The 23,443-nt window shown below is 46.9% G+C and overlaps 1 protein-coding gene across 1 annotated transcript in view; it reads right to left on the bottom strand.

The window, feature by feature from the left end:
- Positions 1-4,143: 4,143 nt before the first annotated feature.
- Positions 4,144-23,443, bottom strand: part of LOC146817390 (vomeronasal type-2 receptor 26-like) — a 953,476-nt gene continuing 934,176 nt past the window's right edge. Inside the window, exon 4 of the mRNA XM_085609206.1 lies at positions 4,144-5,039. Within this exon, the coding sequence (XP_085465332.1) occupies positions 4,144-5,039 (896 nt within the window). The remainder of the gene's footprint in view (positions 5,040-23,443) is intronic.

Raw genomic sequence — 23,443 nt, forward strand, 5'->3', positions numbered from 1 at the left:
TGTGCACTGTATTTAGGAATGTTCATCTTCACTCAGTTGTCCATCTCTATTTTGCTTGCTATTTCTTCATTGGTTAAAAAGGAAAGCAAGAGTTGGATGGGAGGTAATTTGTCCGTTAATTACTGATAATGCCATTGCTCCTAATCCTACTCCATCACCTTCCTTCAAGATCTCTCCCACCCTCTCAGTGTGGTCCAACTGAGTTCTGGCTCAACTTGTTTAAGTACAAGAGGTGGTGGGGGTGGAGGATGTTTTTATATGTTAAGGGTGGGTCTAAGGGAGGCAAGGGGCCTCACTAATTAAGAAGGAAGGCAAGGCAGTAGGACAAGGAGTAATGCCATTATAAGTAAGTAATGGATGCATATTTATCTCCTGCAGGCCGTGCAAGTTCTGGTAGAGTAAAGGGTGGGCACCCTACCTTGATTTTTCTTTTCTTTAAAAGGCAAATGTATCTGGTCATATGTGTGCTCACCGAATTTTCAACTATTGTGGCTTCAATGTAGTCCCAACAAGTTAGGTTAAAACATTTTCACAAAAATAGCTTTGATTCTAATAACATTGACATCATTGACTCTTTTAGGAAAATTGAGGGGTTTGTTTATATGCATGTGTCTATGGTTTTGATGGGGGATTTAATATTTGACACTGCTATCTTTCTGTTACCACTGCCTGTGGAATAATTGATCCAACAGGTGAGCCTTTGACCCACTTCCATCACTGAAGCAACAGCGATGCCTTTCACCTGCTCCTCTTTAAATATTAAGGCCTACATTTATTGGTAGGGACAATAGAAGTGTAATCAATTGTATATTAATCTTGCACGATACACTGATTAAACAGTGACCGACAATGTGCATTGTGACCATAATCTATTGCCAGTCTCCTAATGTGGGCATCATATTGCCCTGGAGCCAATATGTGATCCCCCACTACCATTTGCAGATAAACATAAGGGGGCTTTGCTGAAATGAAGCTGAATTGATAAGGGGAAATTGTTACTCAATCTGATCTCTAACATAAAAACTGAGTTTCTAACATGTCTAGATGAGGGTTCTGAAGTGAAAGTAATTATCATGCCACACTATGTGGAACAATTAGGGAGTTCCAGTCAACCCCTTATTGACCCTATAAGGTGAAGCCAGCTAGATGGTTTGATAAGCTTTGCACAAAGGCACATAGCAATTTGATTCAGGTACCTAAATCCGTCCCTTTGAACATTAATAATTTGTGCCAGTGCAGTCAGCCTACAAATGGGCCACTGATGCCATAAAGAAAGTTGTAAGCAGATACCTGCTATTCACTATGAGCCGCTAGTGGCCAAAAAGATATCCATGCTTTCTGGCAGGTGGTTAATCCACCTTTCTTTAGGGATTCCTTGGAGGTTGACTCTACTGCTGTAAGTCATACCTATGATTGAATTAGCCATTTAGTCTGGTTTATGGAGGTTCACTTGTGACTGGTGACCCTTTTTGAGAATGTAATGAGACAATGAAAAGGGGCAGTCTGAAGGCTTTGTGGTTGAGGTGCAGGATGTGTTAATGGAATTAAATTGGTGCCCCAAGGCCAAGGCAGTGGGCCATGATGGAGGATGGAGTCCCTGTTAATTTATTCATGTCATGATGTATCTTGAAATGCTAAATGCCATGTAACGTTTGTTAACTAAAAAAAGACATAATGACAACATAATGAGCATTTAAGAGCATTGAGCAAATAAATAAACCCTTCTGCTCACTACAGACTTCATCAGACTCTTCACTCTTCAACCTGGATTCACTCAAACTCTATTTGAGGATTTCCTCGCACAGTGCTGTACGGTACTGTGTGTCTGGACAGCATATGCATCAACATATGGGTACTGAGACCACGCCTATAATCAGAATATGTTGGCTCAATTCCTCACTATCTCACAGTGTGCAATCTGAACCCCGAAACCTGACAGGGTACCGGATGGTGTCTGCAACCTCAGAACATGACCACTCTAATTCCCCCAAGTAAATTGTGGAAACAGATCTACCCTTTCATTGTTACCTCAGGCATACCCAAAGGGGGACACAAGAAATACATACATTGGAATTTCAAACATTTATTGAAGCAATTGGATTCTTGTGTAAAAGTCATGAGCTGCAATTAGTAGTAGAAGGAAACAAAGCATTGTTACCAGCATTACAAGAATGAAGAAAAAGATGAATAATTATACCATGATAATTATTGCAGTGATTATATGAATATGTTACATAATAATACTCCTGCCTAACGCTACCTACAATCTAGAGAGCATTGTGAGAATGTATTCTGACAGATCGTTTGGAGCAGCGTAACTCCCCATTTAAAACATGCCGCTGTCCTTTTCAGGATAGTGATGGGAGTCAGCAGGGCAGGCAATCAGGCACGGACAAATGTCCAGGATAATCCATGGAGGTGCTCTTCTGACGAGCTAGGCTCAGAAGCATTTTATATAATAAAAACAGGTTCCATTTGCACTGTGCCTGAGGTCCATTGCTGGTGTTATTGTTTGTCTTTCTGATTCAGAGTTGTCTCCTAACGGACAACAAAGTGCAACTGCAGCATGCTCAGTGTACTTTATCCTTGAACAAAATGTACCGTGTTATGATAAAATGCTTTTAAAGAAATGTGCTTCAAAGCAAACACGATCAGGAATTTGAATTTATTTCAAGGAATTAAAAGAAGAAAACTCCCCTGAATAATGAAATATGTTTGTAACAATATACTTCCTACCCAAGTAATGCATTTTCGCCCGACAACACTGGAGTAACATTTTCTAAAAAGGCAATGGGCAGTGACTCCTAGCTCTGTAGATTTAACTCAACCTTGGTGGCCTGTGGTATGGATTAGCTAGGCCAGCTGACGTGCTCTTATACACTTTTCCCTTTGGGGTTGAAAAGTTGATATACCCATCCATAATCAAAAGGGGGACCCATCCCAAGCAATAGTTCAACTTGTCCTTTGGGTATTTTCAGGATATTAAATTTTATCAAGATCACAAGTGATCTATACACTTTAGCCATTGCAGTCTTCAAGGTCTATGACTGCAAAAAACATAGGGACATAAGGGTTTTGTCACTTTTGAACCACGCAACAGGGTGCAAAAGCAATGCAACCCTTAAAATGTAATTTTCTCAAGACACGCAAGGCCACCTTGAGTGGTCCTGAGTGGCTTAATAAATCCAGAGTAACACAATGCAGCAAAAGTAAATATGATCCATGATTTCTAGATTGTGAAACATATACCACTTTTAGCATTACCCATACTTCAACCACCATGAAGACCTTAGTCTGCTATGATTACAGACTAGGGGGCATACTTAACAAAAAGTCACTCAGCACAGCAAGTCACCTTGCTGCGCTACATGACAGGGATAAGGGCAGGAATATAGAAAAGTTAACATAATATGGTACATTCTTGTTTTTTCGCTGTGCTGGCACACAATGTGCTGCCTAGAGCCAATGCAGACCCCCTTGCAACATGGTGCAAGGGTGCCTGCATTGTAAGTAGGACTGTTTCTATGCAGGAAGGGAAACCTTGCTGCACAGAAACAATCTTATGAGGCGTTTTACTCTTTCTATGTGTGCTGCAGAATGCAGCACATATAGAGGAAGTAACAGGGAGGAATAAAGATATTACTCTTTGGTACACCTCCCCTCGGAAGGCCTAGCATTCTGATAAATGCCCAGGTCTACCAGTATTGGTAAATCTGAGAATGCCTCACAATCCATTGGTGGATGCGTGGGAACATTCACACTCCACCAATGGAATGCCTTTCCAGGGTGGAGTAACAGAACGCAGAGTGTCTGTTACTTTGGATTTATCAAGCCACTCAGGGCCAAGCAATGTGGCTTGGTTACTCCAACTTAAGGGTCTTGTCGCTTTTAGGCACCATTGCATGCTGCAAAAGCAGTACAGCTTTATGATAAATATGCCCCTAAGACCTTAGTTTAAACCCTCTTGATAGTCACTTGTCCTCTAAACCAGACTTGCAGGTAGCAAAGATTACAGGGATTGTCTGAAAATCACAACTGGATTTTGTATATCACTATCCCATTTTTTGTAAATGACTAACTCTATATCTGTCTTTTTCTAAATGTTTTTGGTGATACATTTCCTGCACAATACAGAGTAGTGCATTATTTATTAATTATGTGTCCCTTTGTATTCAAATCTGGCCTCATTATAATTATATAACATTTGGGAATAAATATACAGCCTAGCAGCCCAGTACTGGAAGCCAGGATGGCAAAGATCTCCACAGCCACCATATATCTGCCCTTGGTGCTGATGTATGCTGGGATGAATGACACCCAGACACTACAGAAGACCAGCATGCTGAACGAGATGTGCTGAGCTTCGTTGAAAGAGTCTGGTAGTTTACGAGCCAAGAATGCCACAAAGAAGCTCATTAGAGCCAAGGTTCCCATGTATCCAATCACACAGTAAAACAGTGCATCAGACCCTTCATTACAGAGCAGTATCATCTTCCCTGATTCAGTCTTTGTGTCATAATCTGGAAAAGGTGGGTATTGAAGAAGCCATATGGTGCAGATCAGAACTTCCCCTAGCGTACACAGAAAGATTAGGCAGAGAGACACTCTGGGATCTACCCACTTTCTTAACCTGCTGTTGGGCTTTGTAGCATTGAAAGCAATGACAACTGTTATGGTTTTTGCGAGGATTGAGGACAGTGAAAGTACAAAAATTATTCCAAAGGCAACTTGTCGGAGCAGACATGTCACATTTATTGGGCGACCAAGGAATAAAAATGTACTTAGAAAGGCCAGCAAGATAGAGATGAGGAGAATGTAACTGAGATCCTGATTGTTTGCCTTTACTATGGCTGTGTCTTTGTGCTTAATGAAGATACCCAGAACTCCAGCAGCAAACGAGGCAAGTAGGACAGCCATTAAAGCCAATGACAGACACAGGGGGTCCTCATATGAGAGGAATTCTATAACCCTCGGAACACAGAGGTTTCGCTTCTCGTTAGACCAGTGGTCTTCCGGGCACCTCACACACGCTTCCATATCTAAAAAAAGAATCAATGGGGAAAAAACACATTAAAAGCTATAATTAGCACATTTTGACCTTTACAAATTATCATGCCTCCATTAGGGGTAAGCACAATTAGGGTCTATTTTAAAAGAGTCTTATATAAAAATAAGCTAGAGGTTGGCAGAAAAGCATTCCTAGAAGGCAGTTTCCAGCCATAAGGTGAAATGATACTGTTACTGTGTAAGATCGATCAGTGTTACCTAGAATGTATTCATGAGATTGTACTCAAAATTCTCTCATTGATTTAATTTTTTTTTGCATATTTAGGGGTGACACTGGGGCGGAGATTAAATTGGAACCATCAGTTGGATCTCCTAGTTATTAAACATAACCAACTGGCGGGAGCTCTTTTAAAAGAACATAGATCCTCCCTAACCAGTTATGAAGCTGTATCAAGGGAAGGTTAGAACGTCTATTCTTTATGGCGCGGAACTCTGGTGTTTTGAAAACTTGCGTCCGCTGGTACTGGCCCAAAATAAGTTTTTGCGTTCTCTCACTGGTTTACCCCAATCTACACCCTTAAAACCATTGTTACAAGATTTGGGGTGTGTATCCTTTGAAGAGGTAGCTGGGTTTAGACCATTGGCATACTGGAGACGCTTGTGGACAACCCCAGAGTTAGCTCCCTACGCTTTGGCCCTTAAATATCTTATAGGGGTGGACAAGCGCCGTCAAATTTCTTGGTTATATAACATTAAAGTAGCTCTTAAGGCTTTGAACCTAGGCCATCTCTGGTCAGATCCAGAAGGTTCTTCTTTTCCGTCCAAGAGTGAACTCAAGAGATTGTATGCGGAGATGCTCCTATTTAGGTCCCTTGCTAAGACCCCTAGGGATTCATTATCCGATCTTTTTATGGATCATAAGGTCAATTATTTATTGGAACCCTATTAGGACATTATTATTGGAACCATTGACAGGAAGTTGTACCATCAATACAGAGTGGGTTGCTTGCCCCTAAAATCTTTTACCAAAAAATGGGGAAACATCCAGGCTTTAAATGTAGATTCCTCCTGTCATTGTTGTTATGGGTTATCCCAAACAATTTCACATGTGTTATTTGTATGTCCAGCATATAGAGCTCCTCGTATGAAATGGATCAAGCCACTGTGCAAACAGTTAGGCATAAGCTCAGCACAAACAGCTTTGTGTATCCTTAAATGTGATACCAAGGAGGTGATTGTGGTTGCCATGGCAATTTACAAAATCATCAGTATGAATTGTGGAACATGTTTGCTTTCAATGTACATTTGCTAAAAATAAGGTGATTACAGACTTATCCAAAGGAGGAAAAACACTCCTCTCGGCTCCTGGTATTTTTCCATCTGCTGGAATGATATGTGATTTGCAAAAACTGTCAGCTCTCTTGAAAGTTTAACATTAATCCATACATGCCACATACTTTAATAAGAATCCATGCTACAATAAAGAAGCAGATTTTGGCAAACATACAAGTTACTTATTTTTCTCTCTCTCTGTGTTTACATACATTGTTTTATTACGCGTTTGAAAATGTTAGTAAATACCCAAAGCATAACATTTAAAACTCAAAAACCATTTAAATACCTGATGTAACTATAACTCACACCCACACTAAGAACTGTGTTGTCATCAATGAAGTTATTTCAGATGTCATCAGCAATGTTATCAATTATTCGAAATACCATGTCATGACTGATATAATAAGTAAGGCCATAAGCAGTTCATGAGGAGGCGTAACGTTATATTTCTTTGTACATAGATGGCAATGATTGAAATTAATTACTGTGCAAGAATGTTTAAATTAAAGCATTTCTGTGCAAATCAATAATGAACAAGTGGTGTGTCTTTTTCACTCAAATTAAAGCCATAGAGACTAACTGAAACATTTTTAAATTTCCCTAGACTGGCTGGAGCACTCACTGCAGACCCTCACAATATCTTACAAATCCTTTGTGGTGCCCCTGTCCCTTCTAGGGCCACCACAATTTTGTATTAATATATGTAGCTTGCCCTCTTATGTCATCATGAGGCTCTCCGTGTCAGGAGCAGAAAATATTAAATGACCAGTTGTTCTCCTTATTTCAGATTTGTGCCAGGGGTGGGGGATGTTGTTTATTTTTTGGGGGGGAGCTGGCTATATATATATATTTTTTTTTGCATGGGTGCCCTGGTCCCACCCAGGGTACCCAACACCTCTAAAATATTAAGGTCCATGGGGACAGGGTGCAGGCAGGAGCCAGCAATAATGTTTTGTTGGTGTGGGTGCCCTTATTTCACCCAGGCCACCCACAACATTTACAAGCTCCAAAACATTTTTGGTGCCTAGGGGTCCATCTGGGAGCCTCTCACAAATCCTAGGGGGTCAGAGTATTCCCATTCTCCCCCTTATATGTTTTTTCATGTTTTTTTGACACTTAGATTATGTTCCTGAGTCCTAAAATGGCTGCCAAACATTTTTGTTATGAGGCACCCAATCAGATCTAATCTTGTGATCTGCCAGACACACAGTAATACTGTGTCTCGCTCTATACATACATTTTGAACATTAATTTCTCAAAAACTACAGAACTGATTTACACCATACAACAAAAAGCAAACTTTTTGGTTAAAGATCTAGCTTTCTGCCAAATTTGGTGCAATTCCTTTTAGACATTTTTTCTTAATCACTGTTTCATTTTCCTATGGAAAATTGTATTGGGAAACTGTGTTTTGGTTCCTCTGGCTTTTTTCTCAGACTCCACTTGATGGAACATCCTGAAACATTCCAGGAAGTAGCTGAGATGGAGTAACTTTTTTTTTAAGTTTCATGAAGATTTGTCAGACTGCGCCAAAGTTATCACCAAAAAAAACCTCTCATCCCATGAAAAGTCTGATATAACTATAACTACACTGGGCTGACAGGTATTCATTGGTTTTGAATGTTGGATGATCATCAAGCATCCCCAGTCATGGGATGCCACAATGTGCCCATTGTAGGATTATCGTGTGATAACATAGTTCAGGTATTTTTCCCAATATTGAAATAGCTATTTGATAGTGGTATATCAAAAACGTTTAATGATTGTTGCAATATTTGTTTAGCATTCTCCAGTACTTTAAACCTAAACTGTCAGCAGCCACACAGAGGCCATCTAACCCAAGGGCATTTCATGTATGCAGATCTCTGTTTCGTTGAATTTATCAATAATTAATGTGGCTAATCTTCTACTCATAGCTGGGCAGTAGTATAGCTGGATGTCTGGTAATACCCATCCTCCTTGATCTCGGGGTATTTAAAGGAATTTGGCCACTACTCATATCTTTTTATATCCCCCAAAACAGCAGATATTGCCACTTCCAATTGCTTGAAGAAAGTATGTTGATAAATAAATAGTTATGGAACGGAACAGATATAAAATCATTGGCAGTACATTCTTTCTCACCGAAGTACACCTACCCATTTTTGTAATTGGTAATCTCTCCTTATGCTTCATTGGTATTATTAAGCTCGCTAGAAATATAACGGATCTCTTAGAACATTGAGGCAAGATGGCGGCCGGCAGCTCGGCTGAGTGATCTGGATTAGCCTCTTCGGTCCCCTCAGCTTGCAATTTGCCTAGAAAATGAACTCCCGGATCTATTGAGAGAAACTGACCTGGATTTTCTGCACTTGTAGCTGGTCCCGCCGCGAGCGATGCGAGGGGCAGATTGTCTGTTCTCTGAGTATCGCAGAAACCGTCTTGCTTGGATACTCTGTCTGTCAGCGCGACTCAAGGGCTCTGCCTCCCGGTTGGCTGCGGTATTTTTGCCGGGATCTCTGTCCATGAAGATGCCTCCGAAGACTCAGACGCAGGGTGCTGCTCCCGCGGCGTGTACTATAGCTCTTAAGAATACAACGAACGCAGCGAAGTCTGGAGGGGGCTGCGATACAGTCCCCAGGTACGGCGGGATGCCATGTGAGCGATGGAGGTGGTAATGTGGAGGCGGGTAAGCAAGGAGGTGAGCAACCGCCTAAACGACTGGGGGCCAAGCCAAAAAACAGACAGACAGTACCACAGATGTTTAAAAACAAAACAGACAAAATGACAGTGGCTCTGAATAATGATACTAATGACACTACACAGAATATCCCCACTTTGGATTGCGATCAGGCACTATCAGATAAAAGGAAGAATGTCACTACTTTGGGCCAAGATCAGATAGTATCTGCTCTCTCGCATTTGCCTTTAGACCCTCTCAGCGGGGTAATCACTAATGCAACTGCAGCGAAGGATAAAGTGGAGGTGAGAAAAGAGGCCGGTGAACTTGCAGGAAGCAATAATCTTTCTGTTAATGAAGTCCAGAAGGATTCTATATCTCAAACAAAGAGGATGCTGGGAGCTGTAGTCCAGTCTGACCCACTGGTAATTATCCCCTCTGACATTATGCTCTCAGGTCGAATCGTTAAACAGCAGTCTGTTCAGGGGGAAAAGCTAACGATTCATAATGATGTATTGGATGCTGAGGGCGATACATTTTTTTCCCTATCGGATCACACAGCTTCCTCAGACGGTGATACCTCTCTGAGAAGAGACTGGACGGATGACGATAGTGACCTAGGAGATTGGCGCAGCAATGAGGTTTTAAATGCTGATGCAGTCTCTAAAGGTTTGGTTACAGTCCGCAGAGCTTATAACAATCAGGGGCTCTTGCCTCGGGGAGCGGATACAGGTTCCTTGGCCTGGGATTATTCGTTCTCCACTCAACCAGATTCAGAGGGAAAAACGATTATTCAAAATGACACTAATAGTGGTACTGGGATTATTCCACCGTCAGGCGAGATAACACTGGCTATTATTTATCAGACATTAATGGCACATCACGAGGAAGCTCGCCATGAGAATGCTCGAGTTCAGGGTGTATGTCGTCGTGTCCAAAACTCCATTCGGAGGGTAGTCAAGGCGTGCTCTGAGATCACTACAAGAGTTGGTGAAGCAGAAGTGAGAATATCTACTTTGGAAGATGATTTGGTAGTCCAGAGGAGTGTAACTGACGCAATTCAGTCACAAAGAGACGACATTCATTGGAAGCTTGCCGACCTTGAAAATAGAGCTCGGAGAAATAATCTAAGAGTTCTGGGGGTGCCTGAAGGGATTGAAGGCTTGGATGCTAGAAGCTTTATTATAGCGTTGTTTACTGAGGCATTCCCTGAAGTTCAACAATGGGATTGGCAAAAGGAAATACAGAGAGCCCATCGTTTTCCATTTAAGATCAGGCAACGACCCGGACAAGAGGACACTAGGCCTCGAGCAATTTTAATATGCTTTTCGAGTTTTCTAGCAAGAGAGAAGGTTTACGATCTGGCAAGACCTGATAGAAAAAGGGTTGGAAGGGGGTGTGAGTTCTTTGTTAGGCCTGATCTATGTCCAGCGACTGTGGAACGGAGGTGGCAGCTCCGGCAGTTAATCGGACCTTTGCAGACTAAGGGAGCTCAGGTGTTTTTGTTGTTTCCCGCAAAGCTCAAAATTATTTTTCAGGGTCAGACCAAGTTTTTTGACTCTGAAATTCAGGCTAAGGCATATTTGGACTCATTGTAAGGTCATAGTTTTCTCTTATTGCTCTCGACTTTGATGTTTTTTTTCTTCTTAATGCAGGGTCCAGGGGTCCAGGGATCTTAGGGGAATGTGTTTGATTTCTTTAAGGAAACACCGTATCACACAGAAAGTATGGTGGCGGTGCTCATACATCCTTACATGTGCAATTAAGGGTTTTCTTTTTGATTTTTTTGGTTTCGGCAGTTGCGCAGGAGGGGACGGGCGGTTAACCAGCCCTTCCATCGAAAGGACGACGTCCTTATGCCTCATTTGGGGAGGGTGTGGGGGGAGGTGGGAGGCATGGAACAGGAGGGAGGGGTTAGGGAGAGATCAAGGGGGGCTAGGGAAGGTCGGGGTTAAAAAAACTAAAAAAGAAGCTAGAACCAACAAAGTATTCATGGTTTTTACACAGTGTGTCTTTTTCTTGTTAAATGCAAATATCTGTGGAGCAAGAGCTGGTATTTTTATTGTTTGGTCTTTTTCTTTTCAACATAGATGGCACAGGGTAAAATTCGTATAGGGACTTGGAACATCTGTGGCCTCAGTGATGGCAAAAACAGCACACTATTCTCAAAGGTTATTCGGACCTTCCACCTTGAGGTGGTGTGTTTGCAGAAAACGCATGTATCTTGGAATGATCGGGCATATTTAAAAATTCCTGGGTTTGACTTAGTTGTGTGTTCTCGACAATCTGTTAGGATTAGAGGGGTTGCAATTCTTTTGAAATGTTGATCTGCGGTATGCAGTAGAACTGCACAAGATAGTAATGGCAGATGGGCAATAGCGGAGTTGGTGGTTAATGGTAGTCCCATGACTGTCTGCACAGTCTATTGCTCAAATTTTGATGACCCAGCAGTTCTACACTACTTAAACGTAGAATTGGCACTTTGGCCTCATCCTGTATCTTTCTGTGGGGATATGAATGTTAACCTCTTAGCTGATTTTAACGTAAGAGGGTCTCAAATTTATACTGGAAAAAAAACCTAGAGTTTTTAGGGCTCTCCAAGCTCTGCTTCAAGAACATCGTCTGACTGATTCTTGGTTTTATAATAATAAACACTTAGATGGTTATACTTTTTTTTCAGTTCCCCACAATAAGTTGGTTCGTTTAGATTAAGTTTTTGTATCTGATCAGGTGGTAGAAGCCACATCTATTGCAGTTATACCTAGGATACTTTCGGATCATAATCCTTTAATAACTGAATGTATAACAAAGGGTTCCCAAAAGGCTCCTAGGATTTGGATTTTTGAGAGGAAATTATTACTGGAACAGTCCTATATAGATCATATGAAAAATTGGATGAGGGAATTTTTAAAAATCAATAAAGATACAGCAACACATACAATAGTCTGGGACACATTTAAAGCAGCTGTAAGGGGGGAAACAAAAAGTTTCTCATTCTTTAGGAGAAAGTCAGTCCAGGACCAGACTAAACGGCGTACCGAGGAATTGGGGATCGCAGAGACTCAGTTGGTATGTGCTATAAGAGAGGGTCGTGAGACTCTGGAAATTCAGTCACAGAGAGCCAGAGCAAGGACCTCTCTGTTGGAATTTTTTGGGCAGGACCTTGCGGCAAAGTACGTACAATTTAGATCACAGATGTTTGAATTTGGGGAAAAAGCCAGCAGGGTTCTAGCCAAGCGGCTGCATGAAAAAAGATTGGCGAATCATATTTTAAAGATCCAGGACTCTCAAGGCTGTATACAGGACACGCCGGAGGGGGTCATTGAGGTCTTTAGGCAGTTTTATTGCTGTTTGTACTCACAGGGAGATGCCCTATCCAATATAGAGGTAGAAATAGAAGATTTTTTATACGATCTCACTACTACTACGGTTTCCGCTCAGCAAAATGCAATTCTTTCAGCTCCTATAGAATGGGAGGAGGTCGAGCTGGCAATTAAGTCTTTAGCCAGTGGGAAAGCCTCAGGCCCGGACTCCATTCCTCTTGAGTTTTATAAGTTGTTTTGTTCGGAAATTCAAGCAGAGATGTTGACTATTTTTAGAGGAGCACAGGGAGGACATATTCCAGATTTTTGGCGACAGACAACCATAATTCTTATTAAAAAAAAAGACAAACCTGAATTGGATCCTGCCTCATTTCGTCCAATATCGTTAATAAATGTGGATAGTAAGATATATTCGAAAATATTAGCCACTAAATTAGCAGCTGTGATCTCTCCTTTAGTGTCCCTACGACAACAAGGTTTCATCCCAGGTAGAGACACAGCCGATCACGTTCGGCGTGTAATAGCTCTTTTAGACTGGGCTCAAACCACATATTCCCCCCTCGGAGCGATCCTGTTGGACGCCGAGAAGGCGTTTGACAGGGTCGCCTGGGGGTATCTGTGGGTAGTTCTACGATGGAAGGGGTTTAGTCTGGAATTTCTCTAAGCACTGAAGTCGCTATATATATCTCCGGAAGCGACTCTCTCAGTATCAGGATTGCGATCAAGATCTTTTTGCATTGGAAGAGGCACTCAACAAGGTTGCCCTTGTTCCCCCCTTTTGTTTGCTTTGTATATAGATCCGCTTTTAAGCAAAATAGAGAAATGTGCAGAAATATCTCCAGTTAGGGTTCCCACAGCGGAGTATAAGGCATTAGCATATGCCGATGACATTGTAATATTGACTAGCAATGTGTCACTGGCATTTTCTGCTATTAAGAGCCTCACCCAACAGTATGGATATCTGTCTGGTTATAAACTCAATGTCACTAAAACTCAAGTGATTCAGTCAGCATCTATGGGTCCGTCTGATGCCCCGGTGGTGCAGACCACGGGGTACTTAGGGGTTAAAATAATGGCTGCAGTAGAAAACATCCCAGATCTGAATATTCTGCCTGTAATCAAAGTAATTAACTCGACATTGACAAGGATAGATAATCTTCATCTGTCTCTATATGGTAGGGGAAATGTATTGAAAATGTTGGTCCTACCCAAGTATTTATATCTCTTTAGGACAATTCCATTGGAGTTTTCTCAGGCAAGCTTAGCTCAAGCTGAAAGGTGTTGTAATAGATTCCTTTGGGGTTACCATCGCCCTCGGAGAGCAGCTAAATGGATGTATCTTCCGAGAGAAAGGGGAGGATGGGCAATACCTAATCTAATGCTGTATTATTGGTCAGCTTTTGCCCAACACTTTGCCATACCGCTTTTTGGAGATAGGGCATGGATACCATTATGCTGTAGGCCCTCTATCTTTGAAATAGGACTGGGAGAAGAAGCTAAGGGGATTAGTTCGCATTTTGGAGCCCAGTTACTACAAAAAGACAAAGTTCAAAGTTATAATAGCAATGTTCTCGCTTTGGCGTAAGATCGTCGTAAATATCTGATTCCTAGAATCAATAATTATACACCCTTTGCTGCAGCAGGACTCTTACCTCCTATTGTTCAAGATTTAATTATTTTTAGGTGGTCTCTACAGGGAGTAAGGACACTGGGAGATCTTGGAACTGAGGGAGTATTGGCTTCTTTTGAGTACTTGAGGGAGAAATTCAGCTTAAATGTACATGACTTCTTTAAGTACTTACAGATTCGTAGCTTTGTAGAGAAAGCAAAGGGGCAAGAGGTTGGATTTTTCAAGAGAAATTTACTTATGGAACTGATATTGAAACGCTCTAGAATAGGCACTGTTGGAAAGGCGTTCGCCGGAGGGGGGGTTCGATACCGGTCTTGCCCACCCCTTTGACCCACCTCTCCCAAGTAGGCCGAACCAGGCGCGCACACCCTGAGCTCACACTACGAACAGAGTGACACCACACGTATTCTTTGTAGGACGATAGGTTCTTTTATCGATGGTTTCAAGGGATCTTTATGATCCAAGGTGCAAGCAGTACAGCAGCGGCACAAGGTACCGCAAATCGGTAGTTGGGGACTTGGGGTAGCGGGACAGTCTTTAAAGGTAGTGTCTCTGCGAAGTACCCTGCGGATAGCTCACAATCCTCGAGCTGGAGGGTGTCGTGTCTCTGGGCGATCTCTTACCGAGTCGTCCTCAAGGGGAGCGCCACGAGTCTCTCAGCAGGTACAGGTAGTCGGAGTCCGGGAGCCGCGATTCCGTCAGCAGGGCTCAGATGGTTCAATAGCGGGGGGGCCGCGAGTCACTCAGCAGGCCCAGGTGGTTCAGCGTTCGGGAGCCGCGACCTCGTCAGCAGGGCTCAGATGGTTCAATAGCGAGAGGCCGCGAGTCACTCAGCAGGCCCAGGTGACTTCAGCGTTCAGGAGCCGCGACAGCATCAGCAGGCTCGGATGGTTCCAGGTCTTCTCTACATTCGTTCCCCCGGCACCCTTTGTTATACTCCCCCTGCCCTTTGATGTCCGGAGTCCTCGCAGAGGGGGGCCTGGGGTGACGGAGGGGGTTCGGCGGGATTTCCTGCCGCTCACTTCTTTGGTCTTTTCAGGTGGGTCTGGGAGGGACCCCAGACGCTCGGCAGGGGAGGCGCCTGCTCCCCAGGGGCCTGGTGGCCGATCGAGTCTTCCCGGGGGAAGGCGACCCGAGGTGTGACTGGGCTGGCGCCTCTGGGTCTGGCTCGAGGGTTCCCGCTCCCTCGGTTGGACATGCGTGGTAGGGTGTCGAGTCTGTCAGGGCTCTGGCCGGCCCTCGGATCTGGGTGGCTGGGGCGGCCGGAGTCGGAGATGTCGTGTCTTGAGGGTGGTTGCAGGTTGGCTGGATGATCGGGAGGGCAACGCCGTGAGGCCGGTCTCACACGCGTCCCCCCCAGCTGAAAGGCGTGGAGAACTACCCATCCACTGTGGGGTTCTCCTCGCCGAAGCGGAAGAACCGGGACAGGCCGTCGGCGTTGGCATGATCCGTCCCGGGGCGATGCTCGACAGTGAAGTCCATCCCTTGGAGGGAGATGGACCATCGTAATAGCTTGGGGTTCTCTCCCCTCATCTGCATTAGCCACCGCAAGGGCCGGTGGTCCGTCTGTACTCGGAAATGGGTTCCGAACAAGTAGGGCCGTAGTTTCTTGAGGGACCAGACTACGGCGAAGGTCTCTCGTTCTATAGTACTCCAATGCTGCTCTCGCGGCAGCAGCCTTCGGCTGATGAAGGCTATGGGCTGATCGATGCCCTTGTCGTTGAACTGCGAGAGGACGGCCCCGATGCCGTGTTCGGATGCGTCGGTCTGGACCACAAACTCTTGGGAGTAGTCGGGGGCCTTGAGTACGGGGGCGGTGCACATGGCGGTTTTCAAGGCGTCGAACGCCTGCTGGCACGGGGGGGTCCACTGCACCTTCTTCGGGAGCTTTTTGGAGGTCAACTCCGTGAGGGGCCCCGCGAGGCTACCATCGTTTTTAATGAACCTCTGGTAGTATCCTGTGAGGCCCAGGAAGGCCCGGACTTCCGTCTGAGTGGTGGGGGGCTCCCAGGACTTGATGGCGTCGATCTTCGGTTGGAGGGGGGCGACCTGCCCGCTGCCCACCTGATGCCCCAGGTAGACCATGGAGCCTTGCCCGAGCTGGCATTTGCTGGCCTTCACGGTTAGTCCGGCTTGGCGCAGGGCCATTAGTACTTGCCGGAGGTGCTGGAGATGCTCGTGCCATTGAGAGCTGAATACGGCGATGTCGTCAAGGTACGCTGCGCTGAACTCCTCGAGTCCGGCCAGGACCTTGTTCACCAACCGCTGGAACGTGGCTGGGACATTCTTCATCCCGAACGGCATGACCCTGAAGCGGTAGTGTCCATCTGGTGTGGAGAAGGCGGAGCGTTCTTTCGCTCCCTCCGTGAGAGCAATCTGCCAGTAACCACAAGTCAGGTCGAAAGTGCTGAGGAACCGTGCGGCCCCAAGGCGGTCGATGAGCTCGTCGGCGCGGGGAATAGGGTGAGCGTCTGCTCGGGTGACCGCATTGAGCCCCCGGTAGTCCACACAGAATCTTAGTTCGGGGGCGACCCCAGGGGAAGCCGCTTTCGGGACCAGGACTACCGGGCTGGCCCAGGGGCTGTCGGAGGGTTCGATCACCCCAATGGTTAGCATCTTCTGTACCTCGGTCTTGATGCAGGTGCGGACCCGGTCAGGCACCCGGTAGGCTCGGTGTCTCACAGGCGGGCTGTCGCCGGTGTCCACGTCGTGGACACACCAGTCGGTGACCCTTGGAATGAGGGAGAAGAGGTCTGCGAATTGTCTGAGCAACTGGCGGCAGTCGTCGGACTGTTGGGGAGTGAGGGTGGTTGAAAGTCTCACTCCCTCCACGGAACCATCCAGGTCTTTAGCGCACAGGGGGTCGGGCAGGGGTTCGGTGTCTTCTTCCGCCCCATCATCGGTGGCCAGTAGCAAACTTAACTCCGTTCTCACAAAGTGGGGCTTGAGACGGTTCACGTGGAGGACCCGGAGGGGGTTCCGTGGGGACTGTACATCGATCAGGTACGTGACCTGACTCTTCCGCTCGATCACCTTGAAGGGACCAGTCCATTTGTCTTGTAGGGCGCAGGGCTTCACCGGGGCCATGACCCAAACCTGCTGGCCCTGCTGGAACTCGACCAGGGTTGCGTTCTGGTCATACCAGCGCTTCATTTCTTCTTGGCTGGCCTCGAGGTTAGCCTCTGCGAGTTCTCTGAACTTCCTAGTCTGGTTGCGGAGCGCCAGGATGTAGCGGAACACATCAGGGGGTGTCCACCGGGGGCTTGTCTCCCAGCCCTCTTTGACCAGGCTCAGGGGCCCTCGGACGGGGTGTCCGTATAGCAGTTCGAATGGGCTGAACCCCAGAGACTTTTGGGGAACTTCTCGGTACGCGAACAGGAGGCAAGGGAGGAGGACGTCCCATCTTTGGCGCAGGGGCTCTTCGAGGCCCAGGATCATCCCCTTCAGGGTTCGGTTGAAGCGTTCCACTAGGCCGTTGCCCTGGGGGTGGTAGGGGGTCGTGAACTTATATGTGACTCCGCACTGCTGCCACAGGGACTTCATGTAGCGGGATATGAAGTTAGTGCCGCGATCACTCACAACCTCGCGGGGAAATCCGACACGGGAGAAGATCCCCATGAGAGCCCGGCCCACCACGGGAGCCGTCACAGTGCGGAGGGGAATGGCCTCGGGGTAGTGGGTGGCATGGTCCACCAGGACAAGGATGAAGCGGTGGCCCTGGGCGGTCTTCGGATCCAGGGGTCCCACGATGTCGATGCCGACCCGCTCGAACGGGGTACTCACAACGGGAAACGGTTGTAAGGGAGCTTTGCGTTTTCCGCCACTCTTCCCACTGCCCTGGCACGTGAGGCAGGATTTGCAGTGGACTTCTACATTCGCTCGCATCTTGGGCCAATAGAAGTGGGTAACTAATCGCTGATATGTTTTGTCTTGGCCTAAGTGTCCTGCCAAGGGTACATCGTGGGCCAGGCCCAGGAGGAGGCTTCGGAAGCGCAGGGGTACCACCAGTACTCGGGCTGCGCCTAGCTCAGCTGACTTTTGTTCGCTGTATAGGAGGCCATTGTCCCAATAGACCCAATGGGTTCCGGTTCGGTCACCGGCGGACTGGGCTTCGGCTTGTTGTCTGAGTCCCACGAGGGAAGGGCAGGTGGCCTGTTCCTATGCAGAACTCTTCACGGGAGGGCCCTCCCTCACAGCGCCATTGGGCCATCTCGGGCAGTTCTCCGAGCTCAGTCAGTGCCTCAGGGGTGGACAGTTCCGGCCCCTCTCCCGGGTCAGTGGCTTCTCCTCCGTCCAAAGGAGGGTTGTCCGGCTCTGGTAGGGCGTCCCGGTCCTCAGGGACAGTGTTCGGGGCGCGGCCCTCGCTACCCGCGGCGAGAGGCAATCGCGCGGTCATGGAGCGCGTGGTGGCGCAGACCCATTCTGGTAGGCCCATCATCTCGAGATGGGCTCTTCGTTCCACTTGCCCCCACGGGGAACTCTCCAGGTCGTTGCCCAGGAGGCAGTCTACAGGCTGTGATGTTCGGACGGCTACCTTCAATTCTCCGGAGACTCCTCCCCACTCGAAAGGCACCAGAGCCATCTGGCAGAGGCTCTCAGAATTGTCGGAGGATATGACCGGACAGAGGGCACCGGTTAGGATCTGGTCTTCTGAGATTAGGCTGCGGTGGACCGCGGTGACACTCGCCCCGGTGTCGCGGAGGCCTTCGACTCGGTGGCCGTTGATGGTCACCTGCTGTCGGTATTTCTTTGTGTTGGCGGGCAAGGGTGTCCCGGGGACCATTTCTCGATCACCAAGGGAGACCAGGGCCATGGCCGCTGGTTCCCATTCTTCGGAGTCCTCCATCTCTTCCCCCAGAGCCACGGAGGCCATCTGCCGGGCCGGGGGGTTGGTCGTTGCTGTTCGTTGATACTGGGGACACTGGGGGTCATTGGCGTAGTGTCCGGGCTGTTGGCAGCGGAAGCAGGTGATCCTAGCTCGTGGACCTAGCCGCCCTGGGGCTCCGGCGCTGGCTGGGGACGGGGCTGAACCTGCCGCTGGTGGGCTGCTGGGAGGGCTGTGTGAGGGCCCCCCGGGGAAGTCTCTTGGTCGGCCGTGGTTTCCTCCGCCCCTCTGGCGGGGGGGCCCTTGACTGTGGCGACCGTAGTCCCCCACGGGGCCCGGGGTGGCCCGGGTGTTCACCCAACGATCAGCCTCGGGGGCCAGCTTCCGAGGGTCGGTGAGCTTACTGTCCAGGAGATGTTGGCGCAGTTCTACAAAGCAATTGGCCGCTAAATGTTCCCAGGCGATCAGATCAAACAGCTCTTCGAAGGCGGAGACCTTGCTGCCCTTGATCCACCCGTCCAAGGCCCGGCTGTAAAAGTTCACGTACTCTACCCACGTGGTGCCCGGTATCTTCTTGCAATCTCGGAACCGTTGTCGGTACATTTCGGGGGTGAGTCCATACCGGCCCACGAGGGCTTCCTTCATGTGGCTGTAGGAGTTCATGACCGTGGAGGGCAGATCTAGCAGGGTGTCTCTTCCTTCGCTTAAGAACCGGCCCCATAGGCCAGCCCCCCAATCCCTCTGCGGGACTCGGTGAGAGGTCATGGCGACTTCGTAGGCCTTAAACCACTGCTGGATATCGTCGTTTTTGTAATACTCTTTTACCACATCCTTGGGATGTGGACTTTGGCTTCCCCGGTGGGAGCGGATGGTAGATTCCAGGACGGCTGTGACTTTTCGCTTTTAGCCCTCCACTCGATCTCTTTCAGGCTGCGTTCATGTTCCAGCTGGAGTTTTTTTTCGTCGTGCTCTCTTTGGCGTCTCTTCTCCGCGAGTTCCCCTTGTAGCCGTAACTGCTCGACGGCTAACTTTTTCTCTGCCAGTTTTATTTCTCCCTCGATTTTTAGCTTTGCCAGTTCAAGTTCGTGGTTGCGGCTTCTTTCTCGGTCCGCTAGTTCCTCGGGGGACAGGTTCCCCTCTGGCCCGTTGTTTCTCACCGGGATGCTTTGTGGTTCATGGGCAGAGTCTCCTTCCGTTTGGGTCGGGGGCGCCCCCGTCTCGACCCAGGTTTTCAATACTTTCTGGAAGTCTTCCTTTGTGCTTAATCCGGTGGTAGCGATGCCAAGGTCTTTGCAAAATTGTTTTAGTTCTCTATGCGTGTAATAGTCCAATTGATCCTCTTGGAACGGTGAGCTTATTTCGGTACCTGCGGCACCCAGGGAGGTTTCTCCTTCCATCTCTGTTTGGTAGTGCGTCAGTCGTTCACTGCACGCTCTCTTTCGGTGTCGGCTCGGATCCCGTCGTCTGCCACCAAATGTTGGAAAGGCGTTCGCCGGAGGGGGGGTTCGATACCGGTCTTGCCCACCCCTTTGACCCACCTCTCCCAAGTAGGCCGAACCAGGCGCGCACACCCTGAGCTCACACTACGAACAGAGTGACACCACACGTATTCTTTGTAGGACGATAGGTTCTTTTATCAATGGTTTCAAGGGATCCTTATGATCCAAGGTGCAAGCAGTACAGCAGCGGCACAAGGTACCGCAAATCGGTAGTTGGGGACTTGGGGTAGCGGGACAGTCTTTAAAGGTAGTGTCTCTGCGAAGTACCCTGCGGATAGCTCACAATCCTCGAGCTGGAGGGTGTCGTGTCTCTGGGCGATCTCTTACCGAGTCGTCCTCAAGGGGAGCGCCGCGAGTCTCTCAGCAGGCACAGGTAGTCGGAGTTCGGGAGCCGCGATTCCGTCAGCAGGGCTCAGATGGTTCAATAGCTGGGGGGCCGCGAGTCACTCAGCAGGCCCAGGTGGTTCAGCGTTCGGGAGCCGCGACCTCGTCAGCAGGGCTCAGATGGTTCAATAGCGAGAGGCCGCGAGTCACTCAGCAGGCCCAGGTGACTTCAGCGTTCAGGAGCCGTGACAGCATCAGCAGGCTCGGATGGTTCCAGGTCTTCTCTACATTCGTTCCCCCGGCACCCCTTGTTATACTCCCCCTGCCCTTTGAAGTCCGGAGTCCTCGCAGAGGGGGGCCTGGGGTGACGGAGGGGGTTCGGCGGGATTTCCTGCCGCTCACTTCTTTGGTCTTTTCAGGTGGGTCTGGGAGGGACCCCAGACGCTCGGCAGGGGAGGCGCCTGCTCCCCAGGAGCCTGGTGGCCGATCGAGTCTTCCCGGGGGAAGGCGACCCGAGGTGTGACTGGGCTGGCGCCTCTGGGTCTGGCTCGAGGGTTCCCGCTCCCTCGGTTGGACATGCGTGGTAGGGTGTCGAGTCTGTCAGGGCTCTGGCCGGCCCTCGGATCTGGGTGGCTGGGGCGGCCGGAGTCGGAGATGTCGTGTCTTGAGGGTGGTTGCAGGTTGGCTGGATGATCGGGAGGGCAACGCCGTGAGGCCGGTCTCACAGGCACGCTATACCAACATCTACTCTCTGGTTTCTCAGATGATATACTCTTACAGAATGCTAAATGGGAAATGAAGTTAGGTACAACAGATCTAGATATCTCTCAGGCTTTAGAACTTTCAAACAGCGTCTTTACATCAGGAAGTTTACGGTCCCAAAGTTATATGGCATTATTTGATTTGTACTATACTCCGTTTAAAATTGCTAAATGGGGAGGTAGAGGAGGTCATTATTGTTCGAGATGCGGCCTGGTAGCCGCTAACGATTTGCATATGTTTTTTTCTTGTCCCAAATTGTATATATTTCTTCATGATATAGAAGTTTTTCTAAATTCTAAACTCAATATTTCAGTTGTTTTATCGGCAGAGCTTGTTATATTAGGCTGTGAGAGTAACTGTCTGAAGCAGAGGACTAGATATGAAATTGCTTTTTTATTTATAGCCATGTCTGTGGTAAGGCTGGCCATAACATCGGAGTGGATAAGCCCGGATGCCCCTACTTTTTTAAATTGGAGAGCAAGGATTTTGGCGTTATATAATTTAGAATCAGCCATTTTTTTGAGATGGGGTAGAAGAAGGCGTGAGAGGGGGCAACGTATTTGGGATCCTTTGGAAAAATGGATTAAGGAATAGTCAAAAAAAATTGGTAGGCTAAATATGAATTCATTTATTGTATTACGTTTCAATTATTTTTTCCCTGTGCTTGACCTTATCATCTCCTGTATTTGATTTTTGAAGATATCTGTGGGGAAATCTATCATGTATTGTAAAAAAAATACCATGTTTCATTTTTGTTTACTGTTTTCTATTTTTCTTGTGTGCTTTGGTATGTTTTCTTTTTTTACAATGTTGTCTGTTCTAAGCTTCTTAATAAAAAAAATAAAAAAAAGAAATATAACTAATCTCAAAAATCTTATCTATACTCATACTAATGTTAATATTGAGATACTTGGCCTGTGGCAAAGCATTATCATACTTATGATTTGCCATTACCTCAGTTTTAGTAGTGTTAAGTTCATAGCAAAAGACCCTAAACAACTCTGATGCAATCTCTTCAACAGCTGAGATTGGCTTGGCAACATCTTCAGAAAATGTTGCAAAGTTGTCTGCATGGGTAGCGAGCTTCACTCTAACTGACTTGAGACTTACTGGATCGATTTGCTACTGGGTTTTAGCAGTAAATGACGGTGTTCCAAAAAAAAGAAACAATAGAGAAGGCAGCAGACATCCCTGCTGAATATTTCTTTGCACCGTAATACTTGCTGACAGTTTCCACATTATACTTAGACTAGCTGTAGGTTGTTTTTACTAAAGAGTTGAATTTAGTGCAAAAATGAATCTGAGCCAATAATAACAAAACGTATTTTAAAGAAACCCGGTCAGATGTTTTCTCTGCATCTAGAAAAAGCACACTGGCTTTGTGCATTAGCCACGTCAAATGTTATTGTCATATTTGTACGTATTGTGGTATCCCGTCCTGGTATAAATTCATGTTGTTCCCCCAAGGCCAATGTCTGCATTACAGTAGTTAATCATTTGGCTAATATTGATTAATATATCTTGGTATCTGCATTAATCAATGAGGAAGGCCCGTACGATTGTCTAGTTTCTGCCCGCTTCCACTTCTTTAAAAATATCGAAACTGTATTTTTCTTCCCCAAAGATAAAGGGGCCAGCCTTACATCATACATACTGTTCACAACTTCTGTAAGCACAGGAAATATTACATCACCAAATGTTTTCTAAAACCCAGCAGGGATCGAGTCTGGCTTACTGTACCATTTATCATGTTGACTAATACTACTTTAAGGTCTAAAGTCCCAGCACACCACATAGATTTATGCTTTATCACTAATACACTAATCAGGGCCCGTATTACACATTATCAATGTTTGCCCCCAGCGCAACTTTTTTTTTTTCAAAGATATTTTTATTGAATTTTCTCGAACATACAATCAAAGATAGCACCATCACAGAACCCCGCGCAGGGGGACAGAATGACCAAACAGTGAATACAATTGCTGAAGAAAGTGCATTGCCAAACATATATCCCGCTCCCAGCACAAGGGGAAGCTCAATTGTAAGGTACAGCTTCTAGTGGAATTGGAGCGTAGAGCA

Source organism: Triturus cristatus, chromosome 6 (assembly GCF_964204655.1).
Source record: "Triturus cristatus chromosome 6, aTriCri1.1, whole genome shotgun sequence".
NCBI lineage: Eukaryota > Metazoa > Chordata > Amphibia > Caudata > Salamandridae > Triturus > Triturus cristatus.